Genomic DNA, 25,162 nt, shown 5'->3' with positions numbered 1-25,162 from the left:
AAAAACATCATATATATAAGTAAAAAACTGACAGGGAACAGTTTGCTGCACAATGAATACTTTTATTTTTGATATAAGTACATTTTTTCTGGTAATACTTGCATATTTTTACTTTTAAGGTTCTAAATTAAGGATTTTTACTTGTAGTGGAGTAATTTCACATTTGCAACAACATTGCAAATTCAATTCTGAGTTGCCTTTCCTTTCCCTTGCATTTGTTGGGACTATTTTAAGTGGGATTTTCTTTTTTTTAAATACGCTAAAAATAAACTACATCAGCCTTTAGCTACATAGACAACACTTCACTGTTTACAATCAATTCACTGTTGGTGTGGCCGCAGACATGGAGGGAATTTAGTTTTTTTTGTCGAACTTCGTCGTGCTGAAGGTCTGGAACACAGTCAGTGACATTACCTGCCATTTTAAAAGAGGAAGTTTGTGACCTTAAAAGGGCATTGTGGGACAATTATTCATGTAATCACAACCAGTAGGGGTTTAGAATGTATGGTGTAACTATTTTCTTCTACAACAAACATTTTTAAATGTTTTCATAGGAGTGAATTGGACACAGACCTGTTGGTGATGAATTCGATCGGCATTTCCTCCTGTGAATAATAGCAATTGATGCAAATGCCTGAGGAGCAACTTTTCATAAAAAACAATGAGCAGGAGATTCATTAGAGAGGGCCTTTCTTTGACAATACAGACGCTATGTAGTATATACATCTTTAGACTGGGGGAGAGTGGCGTGAGAGGCCGAGTGAAGCAGGTTTATGCAGTATACCTACTCTGCTGGTGTGCACCCTTGAGCCCCACCAGTCATCCAGCCTGCCAGCGAGGCCGGGGGGCCTGGGATGCATTAGAGGCTGGGGGAGAGGCCGCCTTGAGTGGCCTTCATTAGGAGCAGCACCCCCCTCACACACACACATACACTCCCCTCCCACAAAGGAAACACTGTATGTCTCCCTCAGAATAAAAGCCAGCCCTGGATCATAGATCAGACACATGTAGCGTCTGCTGAGTCTGGTTCTCGACTAGTGAGGAGGTCCCGCCAGAGCCGAGGGATTCAGCTACACGCACACACACACAAGAAGACAGCACAGACACATTGCAATGGATGACAAAGAGCAATGACCTCCGATATTAAAGAGCACAGAGGATGAACAGGGAGGCAGAGAGACAGGGAGACTTGAGAGTGTGTGTGTGTGTGTGTGTGTGTGTGTGTGTGTGTGTGTGTGTGTGTGTGTGTGTGTGTGTGTGTGTGTTTGGGGAGTTGAGACAGTGTTAGAGGCCGTCAAGAGTGCCCTGTGTCACCATCACCTCATAAAGCATCCTAATGGACGTCGCTCCTATTTGTCAAGGAGGGAGACAAATGAAAGAGACGCAGCGCAAGAGAGGGGTGAAAGAGAAAGTGAGAACGACATATTGGAGAAAAATGGAGTGTGCTATTATGTTACTGGCTTTCAAATAACTATAAAAAGCTTATGCACATGTGCCTGCATTTACAGTTACACGGACACACACGCTCAAACAGCCATGGGTTTCCTGAGCCCCCTTCCCCTGTTCTAGGTCAGTAAAACCCACCGAGGTACTGAAATGTGTGGGCTGCCATATGAAAGCAGGTCACTGCTACACACACACACACACACACACACACACACACACACACACACACACACACACACAGTATGGTTTCGATACCCATTACACTGACTTTTTTATTTGAGCATGTGCAGTGTTAGATCTTCTAACTGATAACAATTGGCCACATTTGATGCCAGCAGCTTTAAAGCCACTATAGTTCACTTTTTTTTTTTTTTTTTTTTAAATATGGAGAACACCGTCACAAGTAAATTAGTGTTTACTGTAACAGAGTTACAATGATCGGTCAACACATGAGCATGATTTAAATTGACGTTTAAAAAAATGAGAAATTGCTCATTACAAGTTACAAGATTTAATGGGTAACACCAACATTTCTCATAATGTTTTTAAAAAAAACAACTAGAAAAATAAAATAAATTAAATATTAGAAAATTTCTTTTGAGTTTCAGATGTGAGCAAATAATAAACCGCACTACTAATCTAAAAAACACTTGTTTTTCACACCACACTCAGTCATGTGTTGCTAGTCATCATGCTGCAGACTCTCACGTTATCTCTCACATGCTCTGGTTGTTACTTTGTCGAAATGAGACTGAACAACAAATACTCAGTCAGGTACAAGTTTTCAAACTCTTCATGATACAGATATTTGCCAAAGTACATTTACATTACGTACAAGTTTGAGGTACTTCAACTTTACCTAAGTGTTTCAATTGTATGCTACTTTATAGGTTACGACATTTCAGAGGGAAATATTGTACTTTTTACTCCACTTCTTTGACAGCTACAGTTACTTTTAAAATGAATTAATAATTTACATAAAAAACATATAATCATCTTATTAAATGCAATACGTTGTTATTTATTAAACTACTCAACAATATGTAAAATAGTTCAAATTTGGCCGACCGTGACCGCTGCTTATACAGAAATATATTGGTAATAACAATAATTACATTTTATTATATATGATAATATAACAATGAAAGGAGGAATTCTGCGGGCATAATGAATACTTAGCGTACATTTTGCTGATAATATTTCAGTACTTAAATTTGTTATATAAACAGAGCTCTAACTTTTTTTTTTTCATTGTACTACTGCAATTTTTACATAAGTAGATGAGCTCAATACGTCTTACAAAACTGTAACAATGCAACTTAGCACTTCATTTACATCTTAAATTGCTACGGAACTACAATAATTGAGTTGAGCTTCGATGTCTGTTTTTACAATGTGAAGAAAGGCCACTGCCTACACGCTGGACATATGACTGTTTTTAATGCAGCAACACAGCGACACATGCTCACACACACACACACACACACACACACAGTGTCTAAACAAACCACTGTGCATCTGTTGGAAAGGAACATCCTGCCCCACACAGACGAGCAGGCTGACAGACGAGCAGGCTCGTCTGTCACATCCAAAACCCATGTCTGAACCACAGGAAATATGTATGCACACACACATAGACACAGGCACATGCACGCATACAAGCACAGGTAATAAAACATGGTGAGAGTAGCACTCTGACATACTAACTGCAACTCTGCAAAGCGAAAACCCCTCAGCAACTCAGAAATATGCATTTCACATTTCAGCGGTAATGATCAAATAGTGAACGGAAAAAGACATTCCACCTGTGTTAGCTCAAAAGATCCTGATGATGCAATGAGGTCAATGGGATCCGTTGGGTTTGTGGCAAGACCATGGTCTGCTCTATTCTGGTCTGGCATGGGCTGAGCTGTGTGTGTGTTGAGCATTGGGGCATTTGGGGTAACTGAGGTCTCGGGTTTACGGGTGCTTTTATGTGAGGCTGCAGCACTTCATCCTCCAGCTGCTCTGTTGCCATGATGTGGTGCCTCTGTGTACCTCAGAGCTGAGTGTAAATTTACCACTCTGGTGAAGACAAGTGGTTCACAAAACACACAAGCACAATGTGATAAGCATTGTGAAACAAAACTTGATTAAAAAAAAAAAAAACATGAAGGCGCTCCATGAAGAGTCTAGTGTTTTTAGTTTGTTTTCATCTTCTTGATTTGATTTTCAAAGTAACAGCAACTGAACACGATGGAGCCAGGAGTTATCATTTCAAGTACCAGAAATCCAATTAAAGTGTAACCACTTGGATATAATAGACAAGTTAGAATTCATTTTTATATATTATATTTTAAGTTGAGCCAACTGTTTTTTTTAAATGTGTATAGATAAAGGTTCCTATCTTTTAACAAGCATTGAGACTTATTTCTCGTGCCACTATCATGTATATCTACTATAATGCCTATTAATAAGTAAAATAGTATACAATATATATTTTTCAGCTATCACTACATTCTAAAAAGCGCAGATTACGTAACTTCACTTGTTCCTCTTTAAATACCTTAATTTAAATATTGAAAACATTATGATTGAAGCCTGATGTGATGTGACCTATCTATTTATATTGCACTGTGTTTCTAAAGGTACACAGGAGGAACTATTTGACACCCATGAATTGTCAAGTAAGTCTAAAGAGCTCTTTGGCAGTGGTTGTGAAGATTTTGAATCGGACTGCTGTAAAGGAAACTGGATGCTCGGTCTTTGCGTTGGCACAGTTTCTGAATAACAGGAAGAGCTTGGGTGAGGTGGTAGGATGGAGGGTTTACTACCTGTAAACAAGGTAATGTGTCTTGCGGGTGCCAGAGGTGCAACATTGCACTGAAGAAATACAGCTACGCTACGCCCCTCACCCGGCAACTATCACAATGTCTAGGACTTAATTATGATGTTAAATCTTATCTGTCCTTACACCGCCCATCTTTGATCATTGCTCCTTGTCATCTTTCTCCATGTTCTCCTCTCCTACTGACATATACCCATCATAACCTTACAGTTGTCTTGGTCCCGCCACAGGTTACTGCATACATGTAGTGCTCCTCTGAACTGAGTGTGGTGACACAGCGCTCCCACTCCCCTCCTCTCTGTGTAGTTACCACAGTCAAGTCTCCATGTCTGCTGCCTGGAGCCAATAAATAAATAATGGGCCCGGTGATCATTTCCAACCGTGATACCACACGCTAAAACCACTGCATCTGGGAGTGCCTCGCTTACAATGACAACAACATGGACACACACATGTAGACGCACAGATCAATGCTGAGTCGGTAACAGTTTTACTTTCTAAAGACTTAAATCTCTTTGGAATAACGGTTTCCACTGTATGGCTGCTGATGTGATTTGACAACAGTTTATTTAAAATGTGACAAGTTAGGAATTTTTACATGTTTTATGTTTTTGCTTCTTACACTGGCTTATGCCAACTTCCTCTTTGAGAGTGCCGACACTTCAAAAAATACTGAAAATTAGTTAAAGATATTCCAGAAGAAATTGTATAGGATTTATATGTAAAACTTTCATGAAAAGCCAATAGGGACTCCCTTTCAATCGGTTTATAAATCAAATCCGTGCAATGTTATAATTAACAAGAATAGACTATGGGTATGGTGTACTAAAAGTGGACAGGAACATCAGTCAGTGAAATGAGCAGTTTAATATAATTAGAATAAAATGGGCAGTACGAGGTGTGAGTGAACAGGTAGGATATTGGACCTGGGTACGCAGCTAAAAAAATGGGCTCCCATGGCCTATCCCAGAGACAGGCAGGACCATGGTGTTTGATGCAATGACGGCCACTTCATTATAAAAGCCTCCTCAAGTCCCACGCTGCATTCCACGTTTATAGGGAACATATGGGGAAGCCTGCAATTTTTAGACCACAAAATAAGCCCCTTTGCAGCTGGACGCACGACCGCACTGGGTCCTTTTTGCCTCGCGAGCCACACCCGAGAGGCGTAGGACCACTGACAGTGATTAAACCACCACAGTTTTCTCAGCAAAACAGGAGTTATATTAAGCTTAAATACAGGGGCTTGATAAACAAGGCCTGGGCAAGGGAAAAAGAATTGAGTGAAAGACGGCCACAATGATCTTCAGACTATTTTCCACACAGTCATGGGCAGTGCAAAGCCATGAGATACATTTCAAAACATGAAGCAGATGTTTACCTAGACAAAGAAGAAAAAAACTGAGCGGAGAGATGGAGAAAAAAGGCCTTGACTCCAGTGCTTTCTTCAAATGTAAAGTTTGGACTACACTACAATGAAGCCAATTCCCGTTCTTTCACAATGCTGTGGGATGGTCCTGTATTTGTTTAGCTTTTCTCTATTCCTCATTGAAAATCCAGATGCAATGTATCTTACCACAAATGGACAAAAATAAGGAAATTGTCAATAATCTGAAACAGTCTCCCCTTGTGAAAACAATGAGCAGAAAAATATGCTACACACTTATAATTAAATCTCAACAAAACAACATGAATTATTACCAGCAACAGTCACACTTGCATAAATACATGCATATAAAATGATTATAAACTGAAACAACCACAAGCCCTTGTGCTGTGAAACCTGCACTCTCGAGCTTCCAATTTTCTAAACAAACACAGATGAGACCAGAACCCAGCTGAGATCCTCTATCTAACTATCTAATTCTTTTTTATGATGAAGAATATTAAATTTGATTCAGAACAAAAGCAGCCATCATGTCCGTGGCCTTGCAGAGAGCAGTGTTAGACAGCAGTACCTCTTGTTCAGCAGAGAGTCACACAGCTGTAATCTGTCCCTGGGCTGGCAGGCCAAGGCCGAGGCCATGTTGGGAGGTAGCAGAGGTGTTAGAAGAGGAAGCCTCGCTGTGTGTGAGGTTAAGTCAGAGGCCTGTAGTGGCCGCTTGGACGGACTGATAAAAGCCCTGGGGCCGCGGCTGTGGCCTCAGCGTTCGGCCACACTTGCCGACACGCCGTGTCATTTAGCCCGCGCTGCCGCCTAACTCAACGGCAACTGCTCATTTACAGGGCAGTGCGGGCTACCAGGAAGAGCGGCAAGCTCTCTCTCTCACACACACACACACACACACACACACACACACACACACACTCAGAACATGGTACTGTATATACACATACAAACACATGCTGTGGTCCATGCAGCAGTTTTGTCCAGCAATTAGCAAAGGACAACGTGGGCTGACATCCATACACAAAGCAGAATGAACACACACACACACACACACACACACACACACACACACACACACACACACACACACACACAGAGGTTGCAGAGAAAGCAATTGGGTCATATGAGTGACCAGACAGTGGTTTGGGTCTGTTGTCCCGTGGCCAGACATGGTCAGTGTGTCACTGAGAGACAGGAGAAAGGAGAGAGGAAGTGTGGATACCACAGGTTTGCAAATGCCAGTGATTTGTGCACTCACACACACACTCAAACAGGCAGAAACACACACATATGCTTGTAGTACTGTAGGACTGATTGTCAGATTAATAGTACCACACAGTTAGTCTTTCTCTCTGACTGCACATTTATCACTCTGCTTGTTAGTTAATTTCTGTATGAATCTGAAGCAATATGAATAATGTCCTGTTTTTTTCTCACAACTGCAGAAGAAACTTTCAAATAAATAGCAGAAAAAGTACAGAAAAAGAAAAGCAGTAGTGGTATGAAATCGTATCTCAGGCAGATACTGTACGAGCAAAGAAATAAAACCTAGAAAATGGATAAGTGTGAAAACCACAATCAGGTTAAATCGTTTTGCACTTTCACAGGAGTGAAGAGACTAGGCTAGGCCACAAATACTAACTTTTTTTCGGGGAGTCGAGCAAACGGCAGTGCTGCTCCTAATGAGGCTAAGATTATGATACTATCGAGTGGTAAGGGAGGGTGGAGGTTTTGCAGGCCCAAAACCACCAGTTCTTACAAACACAGATGTGCTATGTGAGTCAGACAAACATAAAACTAGCACAGGACATACATATACAGTCAAGAACAACATGCTCAGTGTTGTTCAGCCGTTAGACTGACACGTTCCTGCCTCTCAGCAGCGGCTAAAGCCACAGCTATCTCTCATTTTCTCTTCATCTGATTCGCTCCTGTCTTCTTCTATTTTTTAGGGGGGTGTGTTTGGCTAAATGCATTTTAATGCCTCTCCAGCTCTTCTATAGTGGTTTCGGTGCTCTCTGCAAACCTCAGTGAGCCACAGTGGCGCAGGCCGCTTCCTGGTTTGAACTCAAAAGAAAATAGAATGTTTCCAAAACTTGGATGCCCAATCAAAAGTGAGAGTGAAAACGGCAAATCAAAGAAGGAGAAGCATGGAAAGTAAAAACTGATGCAGAGAAACCAGAGAAAAAGCAAAGACGATAGGAGTAGAAGGGAGGAAGAGAAGGAGGGAGGGGAAGTAGGGTGAGAGGGTGGGAGGGAGAGGCCCGGTGACCACACGTGACATGTGACGTGGGCTCCACCACTCACGGAGGGGAGTGTGTGTGTGCCTCTGTGTGGAGGATGGCGAGGAGGATGCAGATAGACTGTGGCTTTTAGCCTTTTACTAGCATTGACGCTCCAGTCAGGCCACCACCATCGTAGAAGAGAAAGAGAAGGACAGACCACGCTATCAAGCTAGCTGGCTAACCTCAGACCCTCAGCCCGCTGTGTGACAGAGGACTACAAGCCCAGCCCTCCACGCCGGCCCGCTTCCACCACCCAGGCTCCATTAGGTGGGCCCCCTTTCATCTCCAGCCCTGGTGAGTCCACCTCGACACCTGGAGACACAAATGCTGCTGTTGCCTGTGTTTAAACTGCTTCTCTCTCTTTTTCAACTGCCTTCTCTCTCAGTTTCTTTTCTTTTCTCCCTGTGACCCTCTTTTCTCCACTTCTCTCTCCAACGTCTCCTGGTGCTGCTGCTAACACATGCTGCTGCTCTCTCTGCAGGCTTGTGGCTTAGGATTCCTGCGGTAGTCACAAACCCTAGATTCTTGGTTGCAAATCGGCTCCGAGCTCCAGGAGTTTTGTCCTTTCCGCTCTCCTTCCTTCCCTCTCTTCTCTCTTACTCTCATACTTCGTTTCTGTGTTTTTTTTTCTCCAAGGTCAGTGGAGATCGACTGCAAAGCGGGCTCCTCACTGTTCTGGCTTCCCTGTCATGGCATCAAACAGCATCTTTGACTCCTTCTCCAACTACAGCAGCAGTCTACTCAGAGGTGAGTGCTGATCCTCCCCTCTCTCCCCCTCCCCCTCTCCTCTCCACTCCACTCACCCACCTCCCTCCCACCAGCATCCCACTCTCCGTCCAGTTGTTTTGTATAGCTTTGTCAGTTTGACAACTTGCTTCTTTTGACATAAAAGCAGTGACCTCACTCAAATGTGAGGTTGGTGCTTCTTGTAGTGTGTGAATGCATTCATCTCTCTGTCCACACACACTCAGACGTGTGCTGAGGGAGGATCTGATTTGCACGGCAGCCCTCATCTAGTTGAATGATATGGCCCTTAAATGCCTTTGCCTCTGCGCTCCTGTGTTTTCTGTAGGCTTGATGGAGTAGCGCCATAATGGGATTCTCACCACAGACATTCATTATCAAGTGAGACTCGGCGCTCTCTCTGTGAGAATACGAGCTCAGAGGCTCCATGTGACTGGGCCCTTTACTGGAATACGGCAATACAATAAAAGAGTAAAGAAAAAAACATATTAGGCTCTCTCACTCTGCTTTACTTCCAGGAGGTACTTTTGGTCTATGTGATGTGAGTGCACTATACTCGGCGACGCTAAACGCCAGCCTAAATGAAGAAGCCATTTGTTGCCATGGTAATTCCAATCAGACAGCTTTTACTTGCAAATAGTGAGGTAGAAGGTTGAAACTTTTACCTGATTTTTAACGAGAATACTTGTCAAATGTATTCCTGTAAGCGACGATAAACACAAACATGAAGTAGTCAGTCTTGACATTGTTAATCTGATGGCAGCCAGGGGACTTAGTTGTTCCCACTGTTCATCACACAACCACTGAGACAGACACCAAAAGGCAGCAGAAAAAAAATTAAATCTCCTTCCCAATTAAGGCCTTGTTGCAGTGTTAATTAGAGACAGCCACAGGAGAAGCACTACCAGCTCCTAATTGTTTGCAGAGTATATCTTAAAATCTCTGGAGCCTTACACACACACACACACACACACACACACACACACACACACACACACACACACGCACGCACGCACACAGACAGACACACACACACACATCTGTGCCTCACATGAGAACAATCCTCCGATATCCGCAGTGATAGGGGATGATGTTCCAGTGTTCTCACAGCTTCTACAGACACCCAGGCATTTATAGTTTCCTCCTGACAAGGCTCAGGCCCCCCCCCCCCCCCCCTTTTCTTGTCTATAACCGCTGGATCTGCATCCCTTTATCTCCTCACGGTTTACAGATCTGCATGTCACCGACTTCATGGTTTCATTCACACAGTCTATCAGGCTTTTGAGCTGTTTAAACTTCTAACATAATGTGCCTGATTTTGAGCAGCGAGACGCGATGTGAGACAGTAGGTCAAGAGGGGAAAAAGAGACAAGCATTTAAAGCTGCACTCATCCATTGGAAATCATTAGCGAATATGCAATATCCTTTTACAATTCGTTCTGTCAGGAGACTGAAACCGAACTGCGAGAGAACAAAGGCCAAGAGTCACTAAATACGCCAGTTCAATCTGAAAGCATTTCAAATCGGGACTACCTCATGTAAGCTAAATACCCCAGTGGTTAGTTTAACAACTTGCATTACACAGGCAAAGCAATTTGGCAAGTTCTCTTTTTTAGACTAAAATCAAATTAAGAGGAACGGTTGTTGAAAATTAAGGAGACTGTTAAATTTCTGGCTTCCCGAGCTCTGACTTTAATACAGCGCATGAAGCTTATGGAAATATTGTATTCATCTATTCAAAAGTCAGAAATTACTGCTGTAAGCAACATCTCAGTCATTTGAAAAATGACAAAAAGGAAATACTGATTAAAGTTCATAAAAAAAACAATTCCTCATTCAATACAAAGAATAACGTATTTATCTTTAGCCGTGGCATAATTTGTGATTTAAAAAAAGACACCAGCACTATCACATCACACATTTCAGCAGCACAACACAAACACTATTAGTCTGTACTGTAAGGTGTTACATTGGTAACTCTTATACATTTCAGCCAATCTCACAGTGCAGACAGAGAACACATGTAAGCATGTGATGTGCAACATCAGATGCACTTCGCGTGAGAAGCGAGATGATGCCTCACCTCAGAAACCTCAGTCCTCCGCTCAAGATCAGACAGACAGACAGACAGACACACACACACACACACACACACACACACACACACACACACACACACACGTATAACATATGACACATACACACCAAGTCACAAAGAGAACAGACAGAGCAGCTGTCGTTCTCATGGCGTCCAATTCGGTATTGAGCACAGTAAATAGTCTGACAGTTAGTCCGGTCTTAGAGAAAGAGAGAGAAACAGAGATAGAGAGCTTTTGCGTCAACGAGGCGTTAATCTGATGCAGACTCACAGTGCTGCTGCAGTTCACTGATAATAACCACAATGAGGCTATACACCTGCTAACCCTCACACAGCAGCACCACTATTTACGCAGAAAGCAGCATTTCTGAGACACTTCTACACTCTAAAAAAAAAAAGCAATAGGCGCCAAAAAACACACACCAGACTTTCCCCTGTGAAGCACAATTGTATAAACTTTACTGAATTTTCCGATCCTGACATATTGGCAGTGTTTGCATCATGTGGGGTACCTGGTTACAGCAGGTACCATTGGGCCTGTGTGGTGGGTCATATCCTAGGCTCAGTTTCTGTCACCGCATTTCCCTTCACTTTAAAGGGCCGCTGTTTTCCCTGCAGGATGTTTTATACAGGGGTCCGTTTTTTTAGGAGTGTTGCGCTCTTGGGAGCCAGCTCCCTTTGTGGCAGAGAAAAAAGGGCCCCGGTTTATTAGGGTGGGAATGGTTTTATATGTTTGGCTTATTGCACTGCATGAATGGAACTGAGGGCTTGTGTGTGAGAAATGCGCCATGCCTCACCACAGTTGTAGCAAGGTTATTTTGGAGGATTCTGGGAGGTGGTCTGGTTTGTTCTACAAGTTTCTGGGAGGGAAAAGCCTGAGAGACACATGTACAGTCAGTGTGAGAAAAAGACTCTTTAAATGCATCAAAATGAATCATTCACACAGGATAAAACCCGAGACAAACTTCAAGCTGACCACTGACAAATAAAAAGGGGCTATACGGTAGCTCAAAAAAGAAAAAGGCTATAAATTTGGCTGAACACATGGCTGGCCTCTGTTGAATTTATTAACAACAAAGTCATATGGTAAATACCCCCCCTCCCTTAAATTAACATGCTTGATTGGAGTCCATTCAAAATCCTGCTGAGTGTGAGGCCCCAGAGTGACGCCAAAACATGAAGACTGGCTGAGCGGGCTGAAACCAGATATTAAGAGTTTCAATATTCTAAAGTGAAAGCAAATAATAGAAAACGTATGACAGCCACAGAGCAGCGAAATCTTGTCTCCAATTTAGCCGAGTATAATATCTATTTATAAAACTCTGAAGGCGCGCTGAATAGAGGGAACGCTCTGGACTTGATTAGGGCTGTAAACGTTTTTGGAGGTACTTATTTACTTTTTGGTCCATCTCGCCGTTTTCACCGTCTGTCAACACGACTTTATGGGGAACACTTTCAGGGGTTGCCAGTAAGATGGCTTCGAGGTAGAGTATGCCGAGGGGTTTGCTGATTATGTGGTTGACTAATCCCAAACCTGCCTCCACCCTTGTACACTTTTTAGCTCAAACGCCATACGCCATGCGCCAGCGTTGCGATGGTCAAGGTTAAAGTTGCGCTAAGTGTAGTAGTAAATACAATTTTCTGGTGGTCGACAAGCAACCACAGGGGCCAGATTATTTTCAGCCAATCTGATAATATGGATTTATGCTGTACAGGTTTCTCTAACTGGGGAAAAAGAAGTGTTCAGAAAGGTTGAGCAACTTCTTTCAACAAACACTCTTGGAGGGGGGGTTGCTTCTGTAATTCTACTGGAAAGTAAACTGTAGGTGCGTCGACTCTGAAGCAGCATCCAACGAATGTGATCTGAGCCTGGTGTCGGGCCAAGCAGGCAGGAAGAATACTCGGCGTCTCTGCCCCCTTTAACACAGTTCACCCAGAGTTAGTCTGTGTGTTATACTCTGTGATCTGTGTGTGGCAGCTGTGAGAGCAGTGAAGTCAGGGGATGTATGCTGAACACATCCACTGTGACTATATGTACTATAGTCCTACATGATAATTAAAGAGTGGCGATTGAAAGTTATTGGTTTGAAGGACGCAAATGTCCAAATATGATGCAAGTGATGTAAAAGGAATTCATAATGTCTAGACCAGCTTCTTTAACTGGGACCGTCTTGACATGAAAAAGAAATTGAAACAGGAACTACACGTTGGCAGGAAAACATGCAGACTTTGAAAATGCTTGCGTAATTGGATAACGAGGTGGAAATGATCACAATATCAAATAATTTCACTTGATTTAAAAAAAAAAAAAAAAAAAAAAGTAATGCCCATACCGGATGAGGCTCTTCTATTTCTATGACTCATTTCTTCATGGTTTATTTGCTTCATTTACGAGCTGATAATATTTCATATAAACCCTTACGTTAAAATGATTAAACCCACATCACTGTTATTAGACTATATCATGATCTCATTCGTCCTGCATGGTGGACGACTAAATTAAGGAAAAGCCTTTCTCGCAATTTTCTGTTTCTTAATTTTGTTTTAAGCCTACGCCCTTAACCACAGGCCAACCCCACAGCTTATTACATGGTAAGGCTGGGGTTGAAGAAAAACACACAATTATTATTGTAAGCTAATTTATGTATTATTAACCTAAATTTATGCAGCTGGTATATGGAATTTGCTTGCAATTTTCCGGCAAAGCTGGCAATAAGGTAAACAATTTAAAGTTAAACCTGAAATAAAACATTTGTGTCATCACAGGTTTACTTTGTTTTCAGTAACTCTGGCTACAATTAGAGAGCTGTGACCTGAGTTTGACTCAGATGAAGAAGACTTATTGTTTAGACCCCTCCCTGTATCGTTAAACAGATGTTTTCAACAACATCCTTGCTCTTGCTGTAAGAAAGGAGGAAAAGCAAAAACTGCCTGTGACTAAGCACAACGTCGATTGCTGTGCACTTTTGTTTTTAACATTACAGTTGCATTCTAAGCCACAAATTACTTTAATGGGCGGGCATGGGTCTGGTCGGCAGCACATAAAATGACTCAAACTTATGGAGATCCCACATGTTCAGAAACATATCAGCAGACAGCTACTTTTTTTTTTTCTTCTACTTTTTTTTTACATAAGATGGAACACAGGAGGAAGAGGGGGGTTTTATTTTATCATGTGTAAAAGTTTAGCAAAGATCTAAGGCTCAGAGGAACTCATTCTATCACCATCAAAGGATTAAAAGGAATGTTTTTCACAGACAAAATATCCTTCCTCCAGACTGAATCTTCGCGTCATTATGAGCAACTTTAATCCTCAAAACATCCTTATAGCCCATCCCTCTTCCCATAAGCAATAAAAAAAAAAAAACTTAATTACGGTGGAGGAAAAATGCAGATAATGATAGGATGCATGAGGCTGCTAGCTATGAAATGTTTTCTGATTCTCTATTTTCCCAGAATTTTTTTTCTCAACTTGTTTACATACAGTTAATTGTCGTTGCTGCAATAAAACATGTTTTTGAGGCGCTTCTTCCCTCCCCTCAAACATAACTTTAACGATAGGGAATTGATTTGTGTGAAGACACCATTTTAAAAATGGCATTTTAGTTTTCTCTTTGCCTATTAATTGGGGGGTACAAATAACTGTCTGTGCTGACTGCATCAGTAATGGGCCACCTAATTGTGCTTTTCGACTCAGCACTGCAGGTGAGGGATGCAAATTTGAGCATTTAGCAATATCATTTATGTTTCGACTAAAAGATGAATGCAGGAATAAGCTTCCTGCTCTCTTGCTGAGAGTTAGATGAGATGATTGATACCACTATCTGTATATGGCAGTTAAATATAAACCAGCAGCCACTTAGCTTAGCTTAGCATAAAGAGTGGAAAGAGAGGAAACAGCTAGCCTGGCTCTGTCCAAAGGTCACAAAATCTGCCCGCCAACGTCTCTAAAGCTCACTAATTAACACATTATGTCTTGTTAGTTTAATTTGTACAAAAAACAAAGTGCAACAATGACAATTTGTGGTTTTACCAAGGGGTTGTGTATAGGTGCTGGTAGCCTAGTAACCTCACGATGATTACAAACTGACAAAACCAAATCCATTATTCCCCCTCAAATTCCCATATTTCCATATTCTTGTATATAGTTTGCTTGTTCTGCAACCTTTTTACATCATAAAAATTCATGCAAAAATGATCTAGTACCCCTGTATTGCAGCAGGTTCTGCCCTGAAGTAAACTTTAGCGAGCATGTACTTTCTCTACAGCTGCTCACTTCTGTATTGCCTCAGTAGGAAACACCATGCCAGGGATTCCCCCTCAGCTGTGCAGCAGAAGTGGCCCCTCCATCTCTTCTCCATAGTCTGTCTGCTGTGAGGTCACTCCGTCTGCTGCACATACTCTTCTCACGGTCACAGACTCAGTCATCACGAGCACAAACGCACAGGGAACTTTATGGTATACGCACACAAACTGCAGCAAGCATATATAGACTACATGCACACACAGACACACACACAAGTCCACCGCCTGAGTTTTTTCCCCATGCTGAGTCAGAGAGGAGCAGTGCATGTCAACATGATGACCGTGACGTTTTCCCCCTCTAAATGCTGTCTGACCTCACCGTAATAGCTGGTCAGGACTAACATATGGTTCCCCGATGCCTTAGTCCAGCAGAATTACCCACATGGTGACTAAACAGGACTTAACTGAAAAATATCAGTGAGTGCTTTCTTGATTTTATAAAAGTGCCAATTTGTGTCTTGTGCTTAAAAAAATATTTAACGGACTACTGTGTACTGTGGTTATACACTCACACTGACAGGAGTGAGAGTTTCTTACCAGTGAGCCTTTTCTGTAAGATACAGCCTTGTTGAATTTGTTGTCAAAAAATCTAAGTGCGACCTAGAAAGGGACTTTGAAACCTTTGCATGTCAAGGAAACAGTAATTGCACCAAGAAGCTTGATTCTTGCTTTTAGATATGAATTGTTACAGAATAACAGTTTGCAGTTATAGCAGGAAGGTAACGGCATCTTTACACATTCTGTCATGTTAAAATTAGCAAAATTACACTGAAATTAAGTTGGTCCTCAATTCAACAGGGAGTCCTCTCAGGTTTTAGCATGACAGCTAGCTGTGCTAACACTGCCAACCTGGCAGGGAGACATTTGTGTTAGAAGGGCCTGACGGACTTGAACACAACTTTTCCCCTTTAATCAGTGTGATGACATAAGAGGCAGACAGCGAGCCAGTCACTCAGTCAGTATAGAGTTTGATTAACCTAATCACCAGGCAGCCAGACTCCAGGCTACTGATTGGGTTTACAAACGCTCCTTGTCATCGTTGTGTCATTAGCTCGTCGTTAGCCGCGGCCGCCTTGACGTGGAGCAGCGACGTGCTGGGCCTAAACACAGCAATCAGGGGATTAGTGTGCAGTTACAGCAAAGCCTCAATGGACGCTTCAGGCTCTGAGTCAAAGAGGGGAAAGTCCTGCCTTACTATGCTAGCTCCACGTGGCCAGGGTGCTAACTGTACATGGGCAACGCCACTACTGATTAGCAGTGGAGATGAAGAGAGGAAACATTCAGTCACTTCGGACACACGGGTGGTTTCCCGGACTCCAATTAAGCCAAGTCCTTGACTTAAGCAATGATTTGAATGGAGGGACACCATTGAAAATATGTTTTAGCCTCCAATTAGGTTTGCTTAATCTAGAACTGGGAATCAAGCCCAAAGACATCACAGAAACAGAGTTGCATGCAGCACAGTGCTCTCTGCAGTCACTGCAGAAAGGCTCAGTGACGTTTGGAGAGGATTCAATCGCTTTTGATTCAATTTGAAATCAATTGGAATGATTAACAATACTGACTTACTGTGGATTTATGAATTGTGACAATAGTATGTGTCTAAGTGCACTCCTGAGCTCCTTGGCTTGCAGGCTGAGGGTCGCCACACCCTTGTTTCCTTACGATGAAAAGCCCGGAGGGCCAGCCGAGTACTTTCCAACAGTTGTCTCACGTCTGCAGAGGAAAGTGGCATGGACACTTGTCAGGAAACCAGTGCCGGGTTCCTGCTCGAATCTGGTTGGATTCTGCGCTGAGTCAGATGGTGCTCGTGAGGCTGAACCCCTCTGAAGAGGAAAATACATGCAAATTCAATATTTGGGGGCTTTTTGAAGTCCATTTGCTCTTGAATGAGTGTGACAGAACCTGGAATGACCCCTGTTGAAACAGTCCCTCAACAGCGATGAAAGGAGTGGAAAGGGACGAAAACTGATGACACTCGTTAGAAAGTTGAAAATGTGTACATGTTGTGTATTTGTGTGTGTTTACATAAGGCTATGCTTGAATGTGTGTGTGTGTGTGTGTGTGTGCAGTGGTGTTATACGGGCACAGACAGCAGGTATGACTAATAAACTTTGTCTCCTTTAAACCACCTGAATACAAATACACAATGCAGCTAAGAACAATACATTTGGCCCACTGCCTAGTTAGCAGAGTCTTCTCCAACTTGTGTTTTGCTGGTTGGTGTTCATGCCATTCATTTCATAAGTTACATACCTCACCATGTTCCTTTATAGTCCAAAGAAACAGGGACCTAAGTCTCAAAAAATAAAAAAACATGTGGCTTTTGTTGCAGAGAGGAATGAACAACAGCATTCCATGTGCAACCACATCAAAGGTCCCTCTCACCATGGGGCTAAATGAGGGCAGATTGTCCTGCTTGCCCCTCCTGACATGACTGCCACTAATTAACCAGAGGTCTAAAACTGACACTTCATCTTAATCACTTTTCCTCACATCCTTAACTCTAATCTCCACAGTTTTTAAACACGCATTGCTTCTCTTTGGGCTCCAGCGAGAGGGGACAGCCACACAACAAGCACAAAGGGGCATTGTCTGCTGGTGAAAATGTGATTTACAGGCTCTGCTATAATAGCTCGGTGGTTGCTGGAAGCCATGCGCATTTCCTAATATTCAACTCACATGCGATTTCATTTAAAAAAAAAAGAAAAAAGACTGAGCTATGGGGCTTTGCCTTTGTGTGAGAGGGACGCCTCACAACTTATTTTCTGAGCCGACGGGCTTGGGCTCCCTTACCCCCTCCCCACCCCCTTGTCCCCTCTCTGGTGGCGCTACTATATTTGTGTGGGATCTCTAGCGATGGAAGAGTAGACACAGGCTGCGTTGCCAGTCAAACGTGTTCGGGCTGTCAGACTGAAAGGCTTCCAGCGCTGCGATCTGTCTCCTCTCCTCGTCAGTAGAAGCTGTTTGATCTGACAGAGAGACTCCATTAGAGACACAGGGAAGTTCAACTGCTGGGAGGTTGGATGGCTTCAGCAGTCAGAGTAGCAGCCCAGAGAGGAAAAGGTTTGCACACAGTCTGGTTGCAATCTTGGTGTCTCGCTGTGTATCTATAAATGTCTCTGAGCATAACTTGTCCTTATACTAGGTGTGTGTGGTTACACGTTGACGAGTGCAACATAAGAAAGCCCAACTGGGCTGACATATTTTAGGTCTCTGTTGGCCAAAGGGGTGATGACGCAGTGGATAATGATATCATAAATGTGCGGGACTGCTGAGCTGCAATGACAATGGGAGGGAGGGAGAAAGAGAGAGAGAGAGAGAGAGAGAGAGAGAGAGAGAGAGAGAGAGAGAGAGAGAGAGAGAGAGAGAGAGAGAGAGAGAGATTGTTTGCTGTGGCTGTGAGAAGACGTGCTGTCTTTTTCAACACGCACCATATTTTTCCCTCAGTCCCACGGTGGTGATGACCTCATAAACCTGCGCCACAGTCCAACCGAGTAGAGTAGACGCTGGTGTCAGCGCGATGAAATGGTAGACAATGGTTTGATAAATATGCAATTAACGGTTCAGTCACAGACTGTCACTACACTCCCTACATTTAATGTGGCTACAACTTCTACTAATCAGCAGGAACTCTGACAATTGATTCAATTCTCCAGGACGTATTTACAAGTAATATGAGGGGATTGGTATTAGACTTAATTTCATCATCTGCTTGCACTGTGCGATAGCTGTGTGCGAAGGAGCAGGGAGAGTGAGTTGATGTGGCTTCTGTGAAAGATTCGTCTCCTGATCTGTGTGTGGCAGCTGGGCTCTGGCAGGGCTCTGGCACCGGGGCAGCATGGCAGTTAAACTGTCATTGGCAGGAACTGTAAATCTTCTGCAGAAGGTGAATGCAGAACGACAGCACCACAGGTTTGTGTGTGCTTACCAGTCGCAAGCTTGTCACAATACTATAGTTGCTTGCCTCTATCTCTTAGTCTCTCAGCCATATCCTGGGAAGCAGTCTCCAAAAGTTTTAGCTGGACACATTCAGCAAAGTCAGAGTGAGTCGGGATACTCTTCTACGTGTGTGTGTGTGTGTGTGTGTGTGTGTGTGTGTGTGTGTGTGTGTGTGTGTCTGTAGGGGGTGGGGGTGCTGTCACTTTGGCAACGCAACTGCACATATTGCAGCGATTACCACAGCGGAAAAATGTTTTTCTGCAACATGCAATTACTACAGATTACAGATTGCCGTCCTTGCATCAGAAGCTCTCGCTAGAAAAGGAGAAACAGCGCGTTTGTGTGTATATGTGGATTTGTGTGTTTGCTGTTACACACAAATAGACAGACAGACACAGAGACAAAGAAAGATGAGAAATGATTATAGCTCACACTAAAAACCACAACTGAAAAAAAAATGGGAGAGTTGACGTATTTATGGGACTCATTTAGATTTAAAGGTTATACTGACTTTCAGGGGTAAATAAAGACCCTGGAAAAAAAATACAATCTGTCCTTCAGTGAAATGAAGAAAAGTAGAACAGGGTACATTTTGTAGGTCTTTGTCCATCATCATCAACATTATGAAAAACACACTGATGGCCTCAAGAAGTACACAACCCTAAATGCCACAAGCCGTATTAATTTTGGACTTTACATTTCGTTCCAGGTTACAAATCACCCTGAATATCAAAAAGCTTCCTTCAGGTCACACTAAACAATATAGCCCAAAAGTGGTGCCCCGCAGCAAGGCAGGGCTCTATTTACAAACCCACCAGATCAAAACTCAACCCAAAGTGCTCTCATAATAGCACTGGGGCTGTTTGGTGAGCTTACCATCCAATGCTACTTTTAGTGGGTTTCCAAAGAATAAACAGGCCCGGGAACCACATCATAGAGAGCTGACTGTCATCTTGGGGTGAGTGTACCCGACGGATGATGTGAGGGCGGAGCGACCGTGACACGGGGGTTTACCCCCGCCTCGGGTGTGGTGTGTGCCACTGAAAGGACAGGCAGGGGGCCTGACCACGTTCAACCCCCGAACGCCAATCACAGTGAATACATCAGTGTCTCACTGTGCCTTTCATGACTTATTTGGTTATTGTGAACAGGAAAGGAGTGAGTCTTGAATTTTGGGTGTTAAAAAAAATTTAAAAATGGCCCATGTGCAGCCGGCGGTCGAGGTGGAGCTGGTTTCGCCAATTTTAAAAGCAGGTAGTTTAGTCAAGCCCCCCTGCCCCCCCCCTCAAATGGGTCACAAGATCGGAGGGGTCGTGAGATAGTTACAACTCATTGATACAACTCATTGATAACTGAAGTCATTGACACTGCTTTTTTTGTAAGGGCTCACAAAACAAAAAGATTGGAAAACTCTAGTTTATCCTTTAAAAATGTGTTGCATTTTATAGGTTTATCATACTTTTTTTTCTAAATGTAAAATCTTAACGTTAAACGTAACTAATAGGTAAAACATCATATAAACGTCAAATAAATGTAGTGAAGTGAAACGTACAATATTTCCCTCTGAAATGTAATGAAGTAGAAGTCAAGTTGCATAAAATAGAAATGGAGTTAAATGTACTTAGTTACTTTCCGCAACTACTCTAGAGCAGTGGTTCCCAACCTTTTTTCCTTGGCCCCCCCCCCCCCTACTTATGTCTAAGAAAAGCTGAGCCCCCCCTCCGAAACCGAAGTTGAGGTTACTTTCTTTTTTGATACAGAGGAGTTATCAGCACTTTTACATTTCTCCGCCATGTTTCATTCATAAAATAGTGATGCCGTGGCGGCAGGAAAAATGAGGATAGCAGCTAGCAGCTGACCTGATAACAGCAAGGTCCACAGGTTAAGAGGTCCTGGAGGTTTGGCCTACTAAGTAGCCTGCCTACAATTTTAAGCGAGAACAAAAATATATAGTTTTTATACAGACTTGTGTATACATTATATATTCTAGTGTATTATCATAATTTGTTTAACATGTGCAAATATTTTTTTTTACCTCAACCTCAAACCAGATAAAGACTTGCGCACCCCCTCTGATCTTTGCCGCCCCCCTGAGGGGTCCCCGGACCCCAGGTTGGGAACCACTGCTCTAGAGGATCAAAGTGGCACCGCTACCCAACTCATCCCATAATGTATTCAATATGAAATTAAGTGTCAGATAGACAAACACATGCTTGGTATGTTTGAAAATGAATGCAGTCTTTAAGAAGTCCATTTACATTCAGCAGACAGATATAAAAACGTAGTTGGTGTCGTCCCCCAACAGCCATTATGCTGCACAATTGATTCAAAGGGCTTTTATAAGCCCTTGGCTCCGCTCGGCACCTTTTATAAAATGTAAGCAGAATATTAAAGATGCATGAGATGAATGGGCTCATTGTCTCCTCTGGTGACTGCTGCATCTCAACTCATCACACTCACATAGTAATTAGCTGCTGGGTTTGGAAATGTCACCATACTCTTTATCATATTTAGGATAATATATACTCAAAATGCCTTCAAGGATCTGGAATTGGGGCCTGACACTCATGAGTTACTGGATATATAAAGCACTACAAGGGGCAAATTATATAAGAAAACTATACACATTTTAATAAAAATAAAGTGTTTTAGGGTCATTAAGAGCTAAAACAAAGTTTGAATACACAAGTGCATTCCAGTGATCATTAAAACTAACACAGATGGCCCTGGTGGAGAAAAAATAACATACAAATTTATATGATCAAAATTGTTCAATGTGTTTCCTATTTTCTTGTCTGAACATCAAAATGGACAAAAATGACCACCAATTGTGATGTGCTGACACATTATGTAATCAAAATTTGAGAGCGAATCAGCCATCAGAGCAGCGAGAGCCCAAAACCCAAACAGTCTCTACCCACTCACTGTTGTTTAAAAGTTTCTCCATATACTTGTGTATATAAGCACTCCAATGCTTTGGAGTTGATTTGGTTTCGAGGGGACTGGCACAAATGGCTTTGGTGACTTACATCATGCTGGAAGTCTAATCACAGACACTCTTGTCATATCAAGCAAAAAAAAGTTCATTTCATAGCGAGCTATGTCTCAAAAAAAAAAAAAAAAAGAGGAGGGAAGGGTAAACAAGCCCGGCGTTCCACAGCCACCGCAGAATTCATCATTCATACAAAAAAATACCCTGAGCCCCAAAGTAGAGCTAATTTAATCCGAGAGGAATAAAACTCCATTTCATAGAAGTCGCCCATTCAGAACACTCATATTTCCACTGAGCAGAAACCCCCGGCTGAAATTCGAGCAGACACTTTTCGGAAGGAATGCATTCGGTGGGTTGAGGGCCAAAGCTTGCCCTGTAATTTGTGAATGTACAGAAATGTGTGACCGCCACAGCTCCTCTAAAGATAGAAATCTTTGTCTTATGTCATCGCCGAACCTCAAACTATTTCTAATTGCCCCCATAGCCCCCTTTTCCAAATGAATAGCTACCCATCCCAAGGCTTATGTGTGCATGTCTGAAAATAGCCCGGGAGTTTACACAGGCTAATAGATCATATTTAGTAAAAAAAGAAGAAGAAAAAAAAAACAGGATGAAAAACTTTAAAGGGTTCTCCACGTATCGGCGACTGTCCCCATTTCAAAGTGACTTTTAAGAAGCACTGAAAGCAGTGTGGGTGGCATTTAGAGTCAGGTATAAGTTCACACACTCCCAAAGGCTTCCACTGCTTTCTCTGCTAATGGGGATCATACTCATATTAGTCCTTACAATGTGACTCATTACACACAAAACCTAAAGTGAATGGGGTTTCCTTTGGTTTTGTACATACAGAAGAGAATGTGCTTCTTTGAAAGAACTCCATGGAAGCATTAATTTAACTTCATTTTAAAACATTTTGTTCAGATACCATTTAGAACCATTTGACCGTGTTGCTGCTTCGTGGTGTTTTTATAGCCAACACATCATTTTCTAATACCACAGGGAACCTTTTTTTTTGCTCTGAGCGTACATTATGATTCAGGTCAGGAATATAGGGATGAAGGCAACCTCTCAGTCACAAGTTTTCACAGAATAACTATCAGTAAACAATGATGTGATATCTCGATTTATATCTGAAGGATCCATTTTCTTTTTAACCTTCAATGGTAAGAATCCTATATGCTGAGGCCCATTTGAGGTGGGTCCCTGGGTTTCACATATCCTCCACAAGTTCTGTCTTGATTTCAGGCTCAACCCACACCGGATCATTACAAATCGTTCAGGGCCACGGCGGGCTCCGTCCTCCATGCCTGTGCGGCTGAAACAGTAGAAACTACATGTTGAAATGTGGAGGTCTAAATGTGACAGGCGCCCGGAGCACACATTACAGCTGAGGAGGGTATAGCTGGGGCGTGTGGTCACATATTAATTATGAACTAGGGCAGGAGGACGACTAAAATATCACCGGCATCGTCATTGTGCCAGTCGAGCTGTACTGAAAATAGAGGGCCTCATGACAGGCGATCTGATCAGAAGTGATTTTTTTTCTAGTTATGATTGTGGGGATTTAGCCGCTGTTGTTTTATGGAGTGATTTGAGTGGAATGGGCTTGTGTGATTTGGGGTTCCCCTACATTTTCAACTCAAAAACATCAAAGTCAAAACACATTAGGCCACGGATCATTAGGTCTTTCCCTGGGACGCTTATAAAAGAATATTTCTGTCGTCTACACCTATACATAGACGATGGTAATGGCTTTATCATCAGGATTTTTGGTATAACTGCTAGTGAGTAAAATGGTGAGATTTTTTTTTTTTTGTGTCACCACACCCCAACCACTGTCCTAGATCACCAAAATAAAAAGCAACCACAAAACAAGGTGTCAGAGTGTTATACAAGCTTAATGGTTAATATTTCTGTGACCCCCACAAAAAAAGCACATTTATATATATATATATATATATATATATGTTCTTAAGAACAAGACATATTTAGCAAGGTGTTGTATGTAGATTTGATTTATAGAAGTAATGTTTATAAACTTTATAGATTTTTTTGTGCTGTTTTTCCTATATAGGCCTAAGTGTTAGTGCATGCAGCATTGACAGACCACCACTGATAGTGGGAGGTTTTGGCCCCGTTTGATCCCACATAAACAGCTCTAATATCCGAGCATTATTTGGACATTTCTGTAATTAGGAATTGTCTAGGCCTTGTTGTCTTTCCTCTGCATCTCTCTCTCTCTCTCTCTCTCTCTCTGACTCTAATTTAGTTTGATGGGGAGAAAATAAGGGAAAATGTGAAGCCACTCCGATGACTCCTCACGCCACTTAACTGCACTTCATTTATTCTCATGCAAGTAAACAACTTAAAAACCGCCGCACGCACGCAGAGGCGCGCGCACACGAAAATAAATTGTTATTATTAAAATACAAACATCGATTGATTGGATGCGCTCAAAATGCGCTTCAACGAAAATGTACCTGGCTTGTTCAATATTTATTTTATTGTCAATTTCTTGTGTGAATAAATCAAATCAAATCATTATTTTATCATATTTTTGGGCCATTTTAATTTTTTTTTTATCAACACTGTCAGTAATATATAAAATAATTTCTGCACCAGTCATATCGCAAAAATCTATCAAAATAATGTTTACTATCCTAATCAATAAACCCTGTCAGTAGACCCAAGAAGGGAAACGTATACAGTTAGTACAGCGATGTTTGATCATCTGCTAATGCGTTTACAGTAAGAGATAAAACAATGAAGCAATACATTCTCTAAATGCTGTATTTAGAGACGAGCATTTCGACTCCAATCCAGCGTGTGGCTTCGGTGCGCGGTAATTCAACGAATAAATGTCAGTGCTTTTATAATAATTTAATTTCTCAACAATAATAAAGATGATTGTGATTCAGGCAAACACTCAAACGCAGATGCGAAAAGAAAATTCACCGGTGCTTCTTTCAACGAGCTAAACGCCTCACAAACGGAGTTCGTTTATCTGATTTGGTTTAAATTAATTCAGATTCCTGACTATCTCAGAGCACAGATAAAAGTTTCCTTTCCTCTGCACATGTGAAATGTCAGACTGTCTAAGCTGCCTGACAGCGATTGAAAAGGCAAATGCGCC

The 25,162-nt window shown here is 42.2% G+C and overlaps 1 protein-coding gene across 3 annotated transcripts in view; it reads left to right on the top strand.

Annotated features, from left to right (window-relative positions):
• Positions 1-7,942: 7,942 nt before the first annotated feature.
• runx3 (RUNX family transcription factor 3) overlaps positions 7,943-25,162 on the top strand; it is a 49,997-nt gene continuing 32,777 nt past the window's right edge. The window contains exons 1-2 of one of the 3 annotated variants that reach the window (XM_031288593.2): positions 7,943-8,242; positions 8,585-8,695. In XM_031288593.2, coding sequence (XP_031144453.1) covers positions 8,638-8,695 — 58 coding nt within the window. In that variant the 5' untranslated portion in view covers positions 7,943-8,242; positions 8,585-8,637. Of the gene's footprint in view, positions 8,243-8,584; positions 8,696-18,106; positions 18,162-25,162 lie in introns of those variants that run through there. The other 2 variants (XM_031288591.2, XM_035994632.1) reach the window with 2 other exon arrangements.

The sequence above is a fragment of the Sander lucioperca genome, chromosome 18 (genome assembly GCF_008315115.2).
Source record: "Sander lucioperca isolate FBNREF2018 chromosome 18, SLUC_FBN_1.2, whole genome shotgun sequence".
Taxonomy (NCBI): Eukaryota; Metazoa; Chordata; class Actinopteri; order Perciformes; family Percidae; genus Sander; species Sander lucioperca.
The sequence above is the reverse complement of the archived record's forward strand: the minus strand, read 5'-3'. Positions and strand labels throughout refer to the sequence as shown.